Source organism: Giraffa tippelskirchi, chromosome 9 (assembly GCF_054371585.1).
Source record: "Giraffa tippelskirchi isolate mGirTip1 chromosome 9, T2T-mGirTip1v1.2.pri, whole genome shotgun sequence".
NCBI classification, from domain to species: domain Eukaryota; kingdom Metazoa; phylum Chordata; class Mammalia; order Artiodactyla; family Giraffidae; genus Giraffa; species Giraffa tippelskirchi.
This window is the reverse complement of record NC_137283.1, coordinates 83469824-83483840: the sequence shown is the minus strand read 5'-3', so window position 1 is coordinate 83483840 and position 14017 is coordinate 83469824. Positions and strand designations below refer to the sequence as shown.

The 14017-nt window shown below is 37.5% G+C and overlaps 1 protein-coding gene across 3 annotated transcripts in view; it reads left to right on the top strand.

Moving 5' to 3' along the window:
- COL12A1 (collagen type XII alpha 1 chain) overlaps positions 1–14017 on the top strand; it is a 115901-nt gene that overhangs the window by 26631 nt on the left and 75253 nt on the right. For all 3 annotated transcript variants that reach the window (XM_081530778.1, XM_081530777.1, XM_081530779.1), the window contains exons 13-14: positions 296–568; positions 9767–10039. In XM_081530778.1, coding sequence (XP_081386904.1) covers positions 296–568; positions 9767–10039 — 546 coding nt within the window. The remainder of the gene's footprint in view (positions 1–295; positions 569–9766; positions 10040–14017) is intronic.

Genomic DNA, 14017 nt, shown 5'->3' with positions numbered 1-14017 from the left:
CTTTTGCCTTGTTTCTTCTAACACCTAGGACCCAATTTAAGGACGCTTAAACTCTGTTGACTAGTCAGCAGTTATAATAGTCATAATCTCACCCAGGATGTAAATTTGATTACATATCTATCTATCCATCCACGTGCCAATGCAGGAGATGTGAGAGACGCAGGTTTGATCTCTGGGTGGGGAGGATCTCCTGGAGGAGGGCATGGCCATTGATTATATATATATAAAGCAGCAAAATGTTTTTAAGTCATTTTATTAAATAATGAGTTTTGATGTTGCTGTTTCTTTAATGAAGTTAGAGGGAACCCAAGGGATTTACGAGTTTCTGACCCTACGACATCAACTATGAAACTGTCTTGGACTGGAGCACCAGGAAAGGTGAAACAGTATCTCATCACATACACGCCGGTGGCAGGAGGTGACACGCAAGAGGTCACTGTGAAGGGAGACACAGCAAGTACCGTCCTGAGAGGGTTAAACGAAGGGACGCAATATGCCTTATCTGTGACAGCCTTGTACGCCTCTGGAGCTGGAGATGCCCTTTTTGGAGAAGGGACAACACTTGAAGGTAATTACTGTCCTAGTTTATAGAAATCTCTGAGCTTGCTTGTGATTGCGCTTAGGAAGCTTAAAATGTTTTCAGATAATGAAATCTGAGTGTGTGCCATCTTTTCTCTTAAAGGAATTTGTATTGAAAAATACGTAGTCATAAAACTGCTTCTTATTCAGAGATGTAGGCTACCAAAAAATTAAATTTGATTGGGAAGCAGTGTACTGGGGAGCTGAGTGTGTAGTAAGGCTGTGGAAATATGTCTATTGTGCCATGGGTTGGTTCAATGGAGAACAGGTGTGTGACTCTCAGAGTGGACAGGGGGAAACATTCATGGAGCAAGAGGAGTTGGCTTGCCTGAGATAACGCGGTTGGTTTGTCACCCAGGAGCAGAAAGGAGCCCTTTTCTGACTAATAGCCTCTTCTCCTGCACTGTGCCTGTCAATATCAGTATCAGTTCAGTCGCTCAGTCGTGTCCGACTCTTTGGGACCCCATGGACCGCAGCACGATAGGCCTCCCGGTCCATCACCAACTCCGGAGTTTACTCAAACCCATGTCTATTGAGTCGGTGATGCCATCCAACCATCTCATCCTCTGTCATCCCCTTCTCCTCCCTCCTTCAGTGTTTCCCAGCATCATGGTCTTTTCCAATGAGTCAGCTCTTCGCATCAGGTGGCCAAAGTATTGGAGTTTCAGCTTCAGCATCAGTCCTTCCAATGAATATTCAGGACTGATTTCCTTTAGGATGGACTGGTTGGATCTCCTTGCAGTCCAAGCGACCCTCAAGAGTCTTCTCCGACTGTGCCTATAAGCATTTATAAAAGCTTGAGAAATATGAGAGTCCAAGTTACTGTTTGTTTTCTGAATGACTTCTAAAATTCAGTTCTGTGTTAGAAGTTCAAAATTAGTGCAGTACTTAGTAAGAACCATCAACAAGACTGGATCTGTTTCCTTGGTTCTCTAGAGTTCATTGTCAAAGGGCTTCATATTTCTTAGGCTCTTTTGAACTGTAATGGCAGCTTAGATTTGACTCACCACAACCAGAAAGTAAGTCATATGAAAGAGAGAAAGCACAAATTTAACTTCACTACAATGAGAATGGATTGCAGTGTTGAAAAGCAGTATCAGTGGATGGTTAAAATGATGATGCAGTTCTGTAGCTGGGGCCTAAATGGGAGATCAGGTTTCCTTTTGTTAACACCATCTTTTCTATGCCTTATTTAAAATAATTGTAGGAAGAAAATGAATCTGAAGTATCTTTTGTCATGTGAGATCACAGTGATAGTAGGCAAATATCCATATCAGATTTAGTGGATCCAAGAGCTTGGAGGACGATAGATGCTGTAATTCACAAGGATGAGATCTACAAGAGGCAGTTTTGATTAAAACTTTAAGTCTTAGGTAAGAAATAAAAGCTAACTGACAAAAACAGTCTAATCAAAGTTCTGTCTCTAATAGTGATCAAGGGTTTAATCCAATACTCTGTGAAATTTATTATTAGAAGAGGGTTTAAATGAAAGATTAAATCCCAGTGTGCAAAGTACTGATTATTCAAAGAGTCCTGGTTTGGCTACCATGTGACTTTGAAATAACCTCTTAACCCCTCTGAACCTCAGTTTATCCATCTGTAAAGAGGGGATGACCATTTTTCCCCCTTCCTCCCAGACTTACTGTGGAGATCAAATGGTAGAGTGTTAAGTGAAATGCTTTGGGATCTGGAAAATACTCCACATATATGAAATTCATCAAGGGGAAACAACATTCAGTTTAGAACTGATATCTAAAGATACAACTTTTCTAAGTATATCAAAGATGTTGACTGGTTACTCTAAAATTTTGAAAATAGTAAGAGATGGAAATGGAAATCACCTTAATTAGGGGGACACAGTCCAAACAATGAAAGCATGTGATCTTTATATCTGGAGCAACATGCAGAATTTCTGAGAAATTTGTCCTTTTTTTTGACCTTTAAATTCTCTTTCTCATGTGCTTTCTACAGGCTTTCAACATAGATTGCTCCTCTAGGATTTTTAAAGGATTGGCTTTGGAGCTTTTGTTTTTTATAGAATAGTTGTAGATTGTTTATATTTGCAAACATTTCTCCCTTATAAGGGATATCTTGGAAATAATTTAATAGTTTTACTTCTGCTTACACTTTTTAAACTTCTGATATTCTTCTGCATTTCTTACTTTATAAATATACTTACACTTTGTCAAAATGTTGCCTCTAAAGATTAATGCATTTTTACTAAGAATAATGTATCTTCAATTTTTAGAAAATAAAATGCACATTTTAACATCACAGCAAACATTCTATTGGGTAATGACTTTTCTAGGCCAAGTGTGTAGCTAAATTCTTTATAATTTTATGGCTTTGCACAAGTGGTATAGAAAATCTACAAATTTGAATGTGTGTGTGAGTGCGCACACCCATATATCTGGTCAGAAATAATCTGCAAGGGAGATACACAGGTAGTAAAATAAATTAAAAAAATTACTATTTCCCATTCCCTGAGATGGAGGAAAGCTAGATGATTTGCAACTTCACTTTAAAAATATAGTTAATTCATAACTAGATTGTAATAGTAGATTTTTTTTCCATTGACACCAAAGCTTTTCACTTTAGTGAAGGATTAGAGAAAATGCTGCCAGCTTGAGTTTGTTCACATATTTATCTCATTGCATGATGTGTGGTAAACTTATCAAATATGTGAAAGCATAGTTGTGACTAAATTAAAATAATAGATATTTTTTGCTCATGGTTATTCCATTTCATTTTATTATGTTAACTCAGCCAAATCCACATACCATATACAGGAATAGGATATGATGGTAAATGCAGAGAATGGAAAGCCCAGAAACACAGCCAGCCGACTGCTCTTGAGGGTTGCTGTTTTTCTAATCTGTTTTTCTCTTGGGAGAGGAGGTGGTTAGAGCAGACCTTACAGGAATGTTTCTTCCACCCAGAGGCATGGCTCAGCCAGCGAGGGCATTCTGTGGCTTGAAAATTTTATAGATTGACTAAAGTGCATTCTATTCAATTAAAAAAGAATTAAAAAAAATATTTAGCATGGGCTATAACCATCCCTAACTTGAATCTGTTTCCTAGTGCTTTCTTGAAATGCAGCCAATGATCAGAAAATTCCCCTGTCCCTGGAAGAGAGATTTATTAGCATTGGCGTTGGGGAGGGTTCATGGTTGGCCCTAGTACTGTATGAAATAGAATCACAAAGGCAGAGTTTATTACTATTTCAGATCCAAACTTCAGAGGAATCTGAGCACAAGCTATTAGGTTTGATTTACATTGTTTTTTTCTCCTGTTGTTGTTAAAGTAGATTTAATGTAATTACTAAAACACTGCTGTACATGTAAATGAACTTCAAGTCTTGAAAGAATTCTTAGTTGTCACTGCTAGTGTTTACAGAGGGAAACCTGCTCTTTTAAACCTAGAAATGAATAATTCCCACTTTAATTCAGAGATTTACTGCAAATAAATGCAAATTTCAGCATTGGAATAATACAGTTCTTTTATTTTTGAATGTGTTTGTTGGCTGTGGAAAAGATGATTTTTCAGAATTTCTTTTGTTTCAGTTACTGTAGCAACCCTCTGGTGTCCTAAACATGAAAGGCTTCCTATACATCAAACCGAGCTAACTCAGCTGACATTTGGTTACCATGAGGTTTTTAGCACATCACAGGAATTCTTCTGCAAGATGTTGAGTAACATGGGGTGTCTCCAAGATGGAATAAATAAGGCCTCTGTGTTTTCCTAGATTTATTGCTGTCTCATAATTCAAAAAATCATTCTGTGTATAACAATTCTGATGTTTCCAGGGAACTTTAGTCCAATCATCAAACAGTAACATCTTTCCCACAAATTGATGGCTTATCAGAGAAAAATCTAAACTACGTTGGAGAGGTGACAATTATGGAAGAAATCTCATCCAGGCTTTGAGGTTGAAGGGCAATTTGTTCAGAGCTTTTTAAGAACTATGTGTTACTTAAAGCAAGTTAACCGATCAATAGTGAACTTTGTCCTTTGGAATGGTGATTTCAAGTCATTGCTTGTAAATCAAGTATGTTTCCATATGAACATTATCCAGAGCAGGTCTTCCTTATTCTGCCGTGGAAAGTTGGATGACTTTGAGTGGAGCTCTATCGGAAAAGACAAATTGATTTAGAAGTGGGTTTACATTACATTTTCAATTTAATTTCTATTTTTGAAAGTGGTATGTGAAACTCAATGAAAGCCGGCTGGAACAATCTATAAGATGAAAGTAGAGTTTCATTTCATAATGATTAATTTTTCAGTTATCACTGGCTAATTTGTGTTATAATTATATTTGAATTGGATGATGATCTGCTTTTCAGAAAGCAAATGGAAAAGGGCTAAGGAAAGGTAGGAAAGTTACTGAAATGAGGCCTCAGCTCTTTGGCCTCATATGTGGAAAAAGTAGAATCAACCCTGTGTGGATCTTCAGATCATGAGAAATGCACCTGTCTAATTACTTGCCTCAGCAGCAGCACAGGGACGCATGCACGCAGCCACCAAAAATGCTGCCTTTTGATTTATGTGACTGTACTTTGTAATCTGATCAGAAATACTGAGTATCAAAATTTCAAAAACTGATGAATTTTGTTTGTTTAAATTTATGACAGAAAAGCTTTGTTCTTTCTTTTACTTACCCTAGTACTATACTGGAGAGAACAGAGTAGAAGGGAAAACTGTTGAGAGGGATTCACAGGAATAGAGATGAAGGCATATAGAAGGTGATGGTATGACTTGTTTGAGACGATTGCCAGCAATTCCATTCCCAGAGGTAAAAGTAACATGCAAAGTACAGGCATATGGTTCAGAATGGCAGAAAACAAGTACATATTATTGAAAACCACATCACTTAGGTGAAAAACGTGAACAAACCCAAACATCATAAAACATGCATTTGTGAGTCTTGTGGGCAGACAGAGAGGAGGAGCTCAAGATAGGGGAGCCTTTGCTAGAGCAGAAGTGGGTCCATATTTAGGGACAGGTTGAGACAAAGTGGCAAAATGTCTGCTGGAATTGGTTTCTGCTCATGCCACTGTTTCTGTGGCTTTCTCTTTTGAAGAACAGTAACTTTTGTGGTCTTTCTTGTTAGCTCAAACAGTAAAGAATCCTCCTGCATGTAGGAGACCCAGGTCTGATCCCTGGGTCTGGAAGGTCTTCTGGAGAAGGGAATGGCTACCCACTCCAGTATTCTTGTCTGGAGAATCCAAGGACAGAAGTGCCTGGTGGGCTACAGTCCACAGGGTCACAAACAGTTGGACACGACTGAATGACTAATACTAACCTTTGCTGGATAGAAGTCTATACTGGTCTTATTATTTCTTTTTTGTAATCCTCTCTCTTTCCTCTTCCTTCCCAGGTATATTAGAAATAGACTATCTCCCAGTCCAAGCCAAAAAATCTTTTTCAGTAGCTACTGATGTCTGAACTTCTGTAGTTTGAGAAAACCTACAATTCAATATATTAAACTAAAGCAAATGGCTGGCTGGGTAACACTTGAGTGGAATCTCATTCATAGGAAAATGTGATCAATGCTTGAAGAGGAAGCATTGAAAAGCCATTTCCTTTTGACACAGGATGGAGCGGAAGAGAGAATGGGGAACATCCCACTCATGTAATGGGATGGAAAGGATGCGATGAGAACTTCTCGGCTCTCTGAGGGTCAGCCTTGGGCTCATGCCACTACTACCAGAAGGGTGACTTGTGTGTGGCCATAGACCCATGTGATATAGAGAAACCATCACACCATGCTACCTGGCATCCCCATTTCCACCAGTTTTGACCAGTTTTGCTTTCACCCCATGGGGTTTTATTTCACCACACCTGTCTCTCATTTCTGAATGAAAGCAAGGGTGAGGGTTCCCTCCCACACTGACCTAACACAGCTTCCAAATAAATGTCCCCTAAGTGAGAAAAGAGGCCAGAATCGTGGAGGAATTAGGATCACAGAGGAGGCTGGAATGATTTTTAGAAAGCCTCAGGGCTCAGGCACGTCTTCAGACACTCCAGTTTAATTGATCTGGGATGGCCGGGCCTTTAGCCCTCCAGGTGATTCTTGTATCTGATCAGGTCCAGTCCAGGTTTTACTCTGGGGGTCCCAGGGCTCCAGGAGGTAGCGGCATGCTCATCCTGTTGCACACCTAGTCCCCAGGCCAGCGTGGCCTCTTGGCAGACTGCCAGTTATATCACAGGGTTCAATTCAACTGCTTCTTTTGGTAACTTAACATTTGGCCAAGCCGAGATTCCATTTTTAAAAACTTCAAGGGTTATAGGTCTGATAAGATATACTTACCACGAGAACATCATAGTCTCAAGATTCTTGGATGTAATGCAACAGCTTGAAAACCCAACCCTCCTACTTTTTGGAGAAAAAAGGTGTTTCAATGTGTTTGACAACAGCATACACTTAATATTTCAGTTCGGTTCAGTTCAGTCACTCAGTCGTGTCCAACTCTTTGCGACCCCATGGACTGCAGCACGCCAGGCCTCCCTGTCCATCACCAACTCCCAGAGCTTACTCAAACTCATGTCCATCGAGTCAGTGATGCCATCCAACCATCTCATCCTCTGTCATCCCCTTCTCCTCCTGCCTTCAATCTTTCTCAGCATCAGGGTCTTTTCAGATGAGTCAGTTCTTCGCATCAGGTGGCCAAAGTATTGGAGTTTCAGCTTCAACATCAGTCCTTCCAATGAATATTCAGGACTGATCTCCTTTGGGATGGACTGGTTGGATCTCCTTATATTTAGGATTATTCTTATCAAACTGACTGACTGACATACAAGAAACCCACTGAAGCAGTTTATGTTTTCAATCTTGGCTTCTGGTGTGAGGTGTTTCTTTTCTTTCTTTGGATTTCACGTTGTTTTGTCACAAACATGGAATGTTGCAGTGCCAGTACCTACAAGTAATGCCTTTCTGTGCCAGGCAGAAACTGTCATTTTTTTGAGGACCTTTTTTTCTGTAGTTGAGAGTATAATTAGTGTTCACTTGAATTAGCACTGTCATGCCATTAATGGGAACTCAGGAATTTTTTTTAGTTAGTATTGTATTTGGATCTTAAAAAGTGTTTTTACAGATTCTTTCCAGGACATTGACCAGTCTTACAAAGGTCTTCATTACAATTTTATTAATATTTTGTTCTAGCTTTCCAGGTCTTGAGAGGGTTAATGTAGTTGATTAAAATCCATGGGAATACATATCTAATGAGCTGGGCTCCTTTTGTGTGTAGCTCAGAAATATCTTTGTGAATGTATTTTTGCTTCAACCACAAATTCCCTTCCTATTATTTTCTCACAGTGAAATCATTAGCCTGTGTTTGTGAGATTGATGTCTGTTGCCATGGGAATAAACAATGTCACAAATTCAGAACTATAGAAAGTAGGCAGAAAAATAGGCTGAGAAGTGCAATCTTTGGGAAAACTAGAAACTGAAATTATTATTTGTAAATTACTCCAGTGTTAATTTGGAAGATTACCTCCATGTTGTAGTAACTTTGTTTTATACTTTTGGGGAATGTTCTTAAAGTAGCTTTTTAGCTTATTTAAATTCCGAATCCCTTTCAAGTACCTTAAAGTATTATTTCACAAAAGCTGTTGCTAACTCCGTCCTGGGAAATTTAAGAGAAGAGGTACATATGAAAAAAGGGTATAGTATATATTAAGCAAAGGAAACGTGCTGCATATTTAAAACTTAAAGACCAGTAGTTGGGATATCAACCATCAAAACAAAATAAAAAACGAAAAACAACAGGCAAGTCAAACCCAACCAACTCAACCCAACCCAACCAAAGAAACAGTTTGCTTAATTCCTGTAAGTAGAGAAGATATAAAGATGTGTGACCTTAGTAGAAATACAATTAAAGGAGAACTTCAAATGAAGATGCGCCTCAGGAACTGAGGGAAAGAAGTCAGTATGTTCTTGAAAATAAATATTCTTGGTTGCAATGAAATATGTAACTAATTTCCCTCCAGAGATGAGGTGTCCTGTCAGCAGTTAAACTTATTTATAATAGAATTAGAATTTTCCATTTGGTCTTGGAGTCTGGTAGTATGCCCAGCTTCCATTTTATTTATTTTTTCCTCTGTAATCTAACATATATGATAGGGTTTTGCCCACCAAGATTTGTCATTTATTGTTATCTTTATGTACTTGAAATTTAAATAATTAGGAGTATTTTTAAGGTACTCATTTTTACTCTTCGATTCAAGTAAACTAGCAGCCTTCAGCATTCTTGTAGCAGCACTATATATCATTTTCTTGAATACACAACAATTACTGGTAAAATGTATGCTGTAGAGGCAGATAGTTTTATATTTATGTCATACTGTGGCATAAACCCTAGTAAAGGTAGCCAGTATAAAATAACTTGTATATTTATCTTACATTTAAATTATGGAAAGTTAGGGTTTTATTGGTAGACATCTGTGCCTCCTATTAAGTCGGGGTTTCCATATTTTTTCCACTTGAGTTGTATTTTTATTTTGAATGAGAGAGCCAAACTTTAGTAGCAGACATTTTCGATCAGTTAGAGCAAGTGGTGTGTTTTATTTTGATGACTAATCGTTTTTAGGTTTTCCAGAAGAATTGTTGGTTTTTATTTTCCTTAGGGTTAAGCTATAATTGAAATCTTGCATTTCTGGTTTTTTAGCTTTGTGAACAAATAGACTGTTGAAAATAGACTATGAAAAAAAGACTATTGAAATTAAGATTTGCAAGTGATATAAGACTCTTGAAGTAACTGGAAGTGGTACATTGAAACTGAGCTTATTTAAAGAAGAGAGGAAAAGATGATGGTGAAGAAATAAAGATCTTTGTGAACAATGGATAAAGAGAACTGAGTTGTAAAATTGGGGGATTTAGATGCTTTTTTTCTCTCTGAAATTTTCTTTAGGCACTTACTTCTTCATATTTGAATGTCATTCTTGTCCTGAAGGACATTTCAATCTGACTGGACATATAGGGGCAAGGTGATAGGCAGGAACCAGGCATAATTATTAAGTTTAATCCCATCTTCTGTTCCCCTGACAGAATAGGACAGACAGCTCAGGAAGAAGAAATGGGTAAGTTAGACAAATTGAGTCCAACAAGTCAGGGTGTCTGGCAGGATGAGGGAGTATTTACATATCTAATAGACATTAAAAAATGATCCCCCTTTCATTTCTTTTCTAGAGCGCGGTTCACCTGGAGATTTGATTACTAAAGATATCACGGACACATCGATTGGGGCTTATTGGACGTCAGCTCCAGGAATGGTTCGCGGTTACAGGGTCTCATGGCAATCACTTTATGATGATATAGAGGCTGGAGAAAAGAGTCTTCCTGCAGATATAATTCATACTGTGATAGAAAACCTGCAGCCAGAGACCAAATACAGAGTTTCAGTATTTGCAACTTACAGTAGTGGAGAAGGGGAACCCTTGAGTGGAGAAGCCATAACTGAATGTAGGTAACATTCTGAGGGGGCTTGAGTGTGTTGGGGCTACCTAACAGCTATCAGCTCATGATAACCTCTTGCATTTTTTTTTTTATGTGACAGATGAGAACTAAAAACTTATGACCTTTAATGAATGTGCTTTAAAAATCAAGTTCGTTGTGTATCTAAACTTGTATCAAATTTTGAAATACTGAATCCCTGCCAACCTACACAGTTTACCCTTGAAAATGTGGGCGTTAATCTGAGTATAATTTATAGGCAACCGTTCTTATTCAAGGTTCCTCTGCATCCCAGGATAAAACCAACCTCGGATCATGTAGTCCTGCAGCATTTGATAGTGAAAAAAAAAATCCACGTGTAAGTGGACCTTCAAAGTTCAAACCTTCGTTGTTCAAGGATGAACCGTGTTTCTCTCTCTGTCTCTCTCTCCCTTCTTTTTTTCTGGTGGAAAGATCAACTAGATAAGAGACCCAACTAGTTAAGAGACTCAACTAGTAAAGAGACAAGAAGCTATGGAAACAAAGAGAATTCAGGCACATTTATAACTGCATGGCCTCGGGCAAGTTCTTGAAACGTCTTTGAGCTTCAGTTTTCCAATATGTAGAATGCCGCCTCAGATTGTGTTGAGCATTAAATAAAATAACAGTGGGTAAAGCACCAAGCATACTTCCTAGCCACTTAGAGAAGACTGATGTATGATGCGGCTATTGAGACAATGTTTGTTATACAACCAGGACTAATCCTAAATTATTTTTACTGTGTTTGAGGAGGCTAATTCAAGTCTACTCAGTTTTCTGGTGGCTAAAATTTACCTTAATCACATTAATATTCTTTCCTGTGAAAAATTTTGAGTGACCTCTCATCATTTATTATCAGGTGGCTAGTGAGAAATGTGTCTGTATTTCATAATTGTCTTTCCTAAAAAGCAATTTATTAAAAATGAGCATTTCTAAGAATTTATAGGAAGGTTTATTGCTTTTGTTTGGGAGGATTTTAGGAAAAGGGGAAAGAGTGGGGGTATTCTTGCATTTCTTTTGCAGGAAGAAGTGGAGGAATTGGGAGATTTTTCTGCCAAAGGAGGAGAGAGGAAAATGCCAAGGGCAATTTCAGTGAAGTCCTGTATCCTGATTTTAAGTTGTCCTTATATTAAAATGTTTTGGTCTGAGTTCGCTGTAGAATTCATCTTTTTTTTTTTTAATCACTGGCAAACTCAGTTGGATATGTCTAAGCTTAAGTCTGTGTCAAAATTAACAGATTAAAAAAATCAAACTCCTTATAGGAGATTTAAATACATGAAAAGTCATATTTCTCAGATATTGACATGACTGGTTTCCATGATAGTGAATGAAATCCCATGTCTGAATATATTGACTGACATAGTTTAAGAACTTGGCAGAAATTCATCTCTATTTCTGGCAGTTATTCATTTGTTGTAAAGAGAAGTTGTGTTGTAAATTTAGGCCACATATGACACATCTAGCTAAATTTATTTGTAGGCATAAAGATACAATTCACATGGCTGAGAAATTATCAAAAAATACAAATTTAGAGCGAAACTTTTTCAAAAATTCTCCTCCATCCTTTCTCCTTCTGAAAAGATTGAATCCTCAGATATTCATTTGGGATTTAAAATCTCCACAAGGGATATGTTTTAGCCCAAAGCAAGTATGTTAGTAGAAATTCTAAATAAACTTTCTAAAAGCTGAGCATCTAAGACATTTTCAGTATTTCTTGGCTAATTGATTGATTTAAAGCTTAGTAAATGGAAAGGCCTCTTTTGAACCATGAGCAGAGTAGATAGGAATGAAAGGTACATTTTCTAGAGGGTATGAGTCAACTGCTCAAACTGCTAATCAAATTAGATGAAAGACAGGAAACTTTCTTCTTCTGCTACCATTTAAAAATTTTTTTAATTGGAGGACAATTGCTTTACAACGTTGTGTTGGTTTCTGCCTTACAACAACATGAATCAGTCATAAGTGTATATATATCTCCTCCCTCTGGAGCCTCCCTCCCCAGTCCCCATCTGCTACCATTTTTAGTTGCTTTTGTGCTTTAGGTTTAGTTTGCTCTCTTTATGGAAAGCAAGGTAGTTTAGAAAATGCTTTGAGAAATCTGAGTCACATGTAGTGTCTTTGGCTGGTGGACAAGTCCAAAATGGTGTGTATAACTGGGCCATGCTCTTAGAGTATCTTATAAACTTCCAAGGGGGACATTTTGGAAATATTTTCTGCTTTTGCCACCTGACATTCAGAGGCATGGAATGCAGACTGTCGATACAATGACAACCACGAATTGCAGCTAGAAAGCCAGCAGGTGGGAAACTACCGGCCCTCCAATTATGGCAGCTAGTTTAGCCAGGTACAGTGAGTTTAGGAGAGCATCTTGTGAAAGGCACTAAAACTGAGAAGGATTTAGAATGGGAGTGTTACAGCATTTTATAGCATGTGGCATACCAATGAATGGAGTGACAAATCTTGCCTTTTACTTATGGGAAGCCAACAAGGACTTTTTTCCCTCCTTAAAATCCAGAGTTTCCCATTAAAGCTAGGATGAGATACATCGTACTTTATTTAACTTCAGTTCCTTTATTTTAAAGAGTTAATTAAAAAGCAGGGAAACAATTGAGATCCTTGAAGCATTTCAAGGTATGAAGTACAGTATTTGACAGTTATTAACATATTTAAATTTGGGAATATTTTCAAGTTTGTGATCCCACTTTTTGGGGACATAGGCTTCTTTTTAGACTAACACTCATAAGATTTAAATGTCCGTTTTTCTCAGTTATAAATGGTGTGAAATGAGTTTGAGAATTTTGTGTAAGGAAGAATTGTCTTGTTCTACTGAACAGGAGTTGAAGAGATGGAAACAGGAGGTCAGTAAACGTATTTTAGCAGAACTCTTTCTAGGAAAGTGTTAGACACACATGGATTTACTCAACACTTGTGATAGATTGTTCTGTGTACTATTCTTTCTCATAGTCTTTCAAAAATCCTATGTAAGTTCTTCACATTTTTTTTGTTTGAAAATATGTATTTTTTTCTTTTAATAGTTCACTTACCTAGAGAATAGTAATGGAGAATGAGAGATTAACTAAATACATTTTAATGTTCCAGAAAGTAATGGAATTGGCTGAGAATTCTCTTACTTTCTTTTAACCCTAAAATTTAAAAAGTTGCAAAATATACTCTTAGTTGAATTACTTGCATCTTTCAGAGACATAATTCTTAACCGTACATTGATTTTCTTTACCTGTTTTGTCATTCTTACCTTTGTCCTTTATACATAATGTATCTTTTGCTTATATGGCTGGTGTCAAGATTTTCTTTTTATACTGATTTTTAGTAGTTTGCTAACAATGTGCCTGGGTGTAGTTTTTTCTTGTTTCTTGTGCTTAGGGTTATTGAGATTGCTGGATCTGTGGGTTTATAGTTTTATAAAGTTTGAAGATATTTAGGCCATTATTTCTTAAAATGTTTTATTTATTGCTCCTCACTTGCTTCAGGTGCTCTGGTTCCACATGTTAGACTGAAGTTGTCACTTCTGTGCTTTGCAGTTTTTCAGTCTTTTTTCTTTTATGATGTTTCAATTTGGGTAGATTTTATTCTCATGTCATCAAGTTCACTAGTCTGTTTTTTTTTTTTTTTTTGCAGTTTCTGATTTGATGTTAATACCACTCTGTGCGTTTCTCGTGTTAGGCATTGTATTTTTCACTTCTAGAGGTTTGGTTTCAGTCTTTCTTATGTATTCTCTGTGTTTACCTAACATGCTTAATATTTCTTGTACCATCATTAACATATGGAATATGGGTATAATAGCTGTTTTGATGTCCCCTTTGAATAATTCTGTCATATGTGCTATTTCCAGTTCTATTTCTGCCTGCAGAACTTGGTTTCTGGTGAGAGCTCTCTTCCTGGTTTGCAGATGGCCATGTTCTTTCTATGTCCTCACGTAGCCTTTCCTCAGTCTGCATGTTGAGGGTGGGG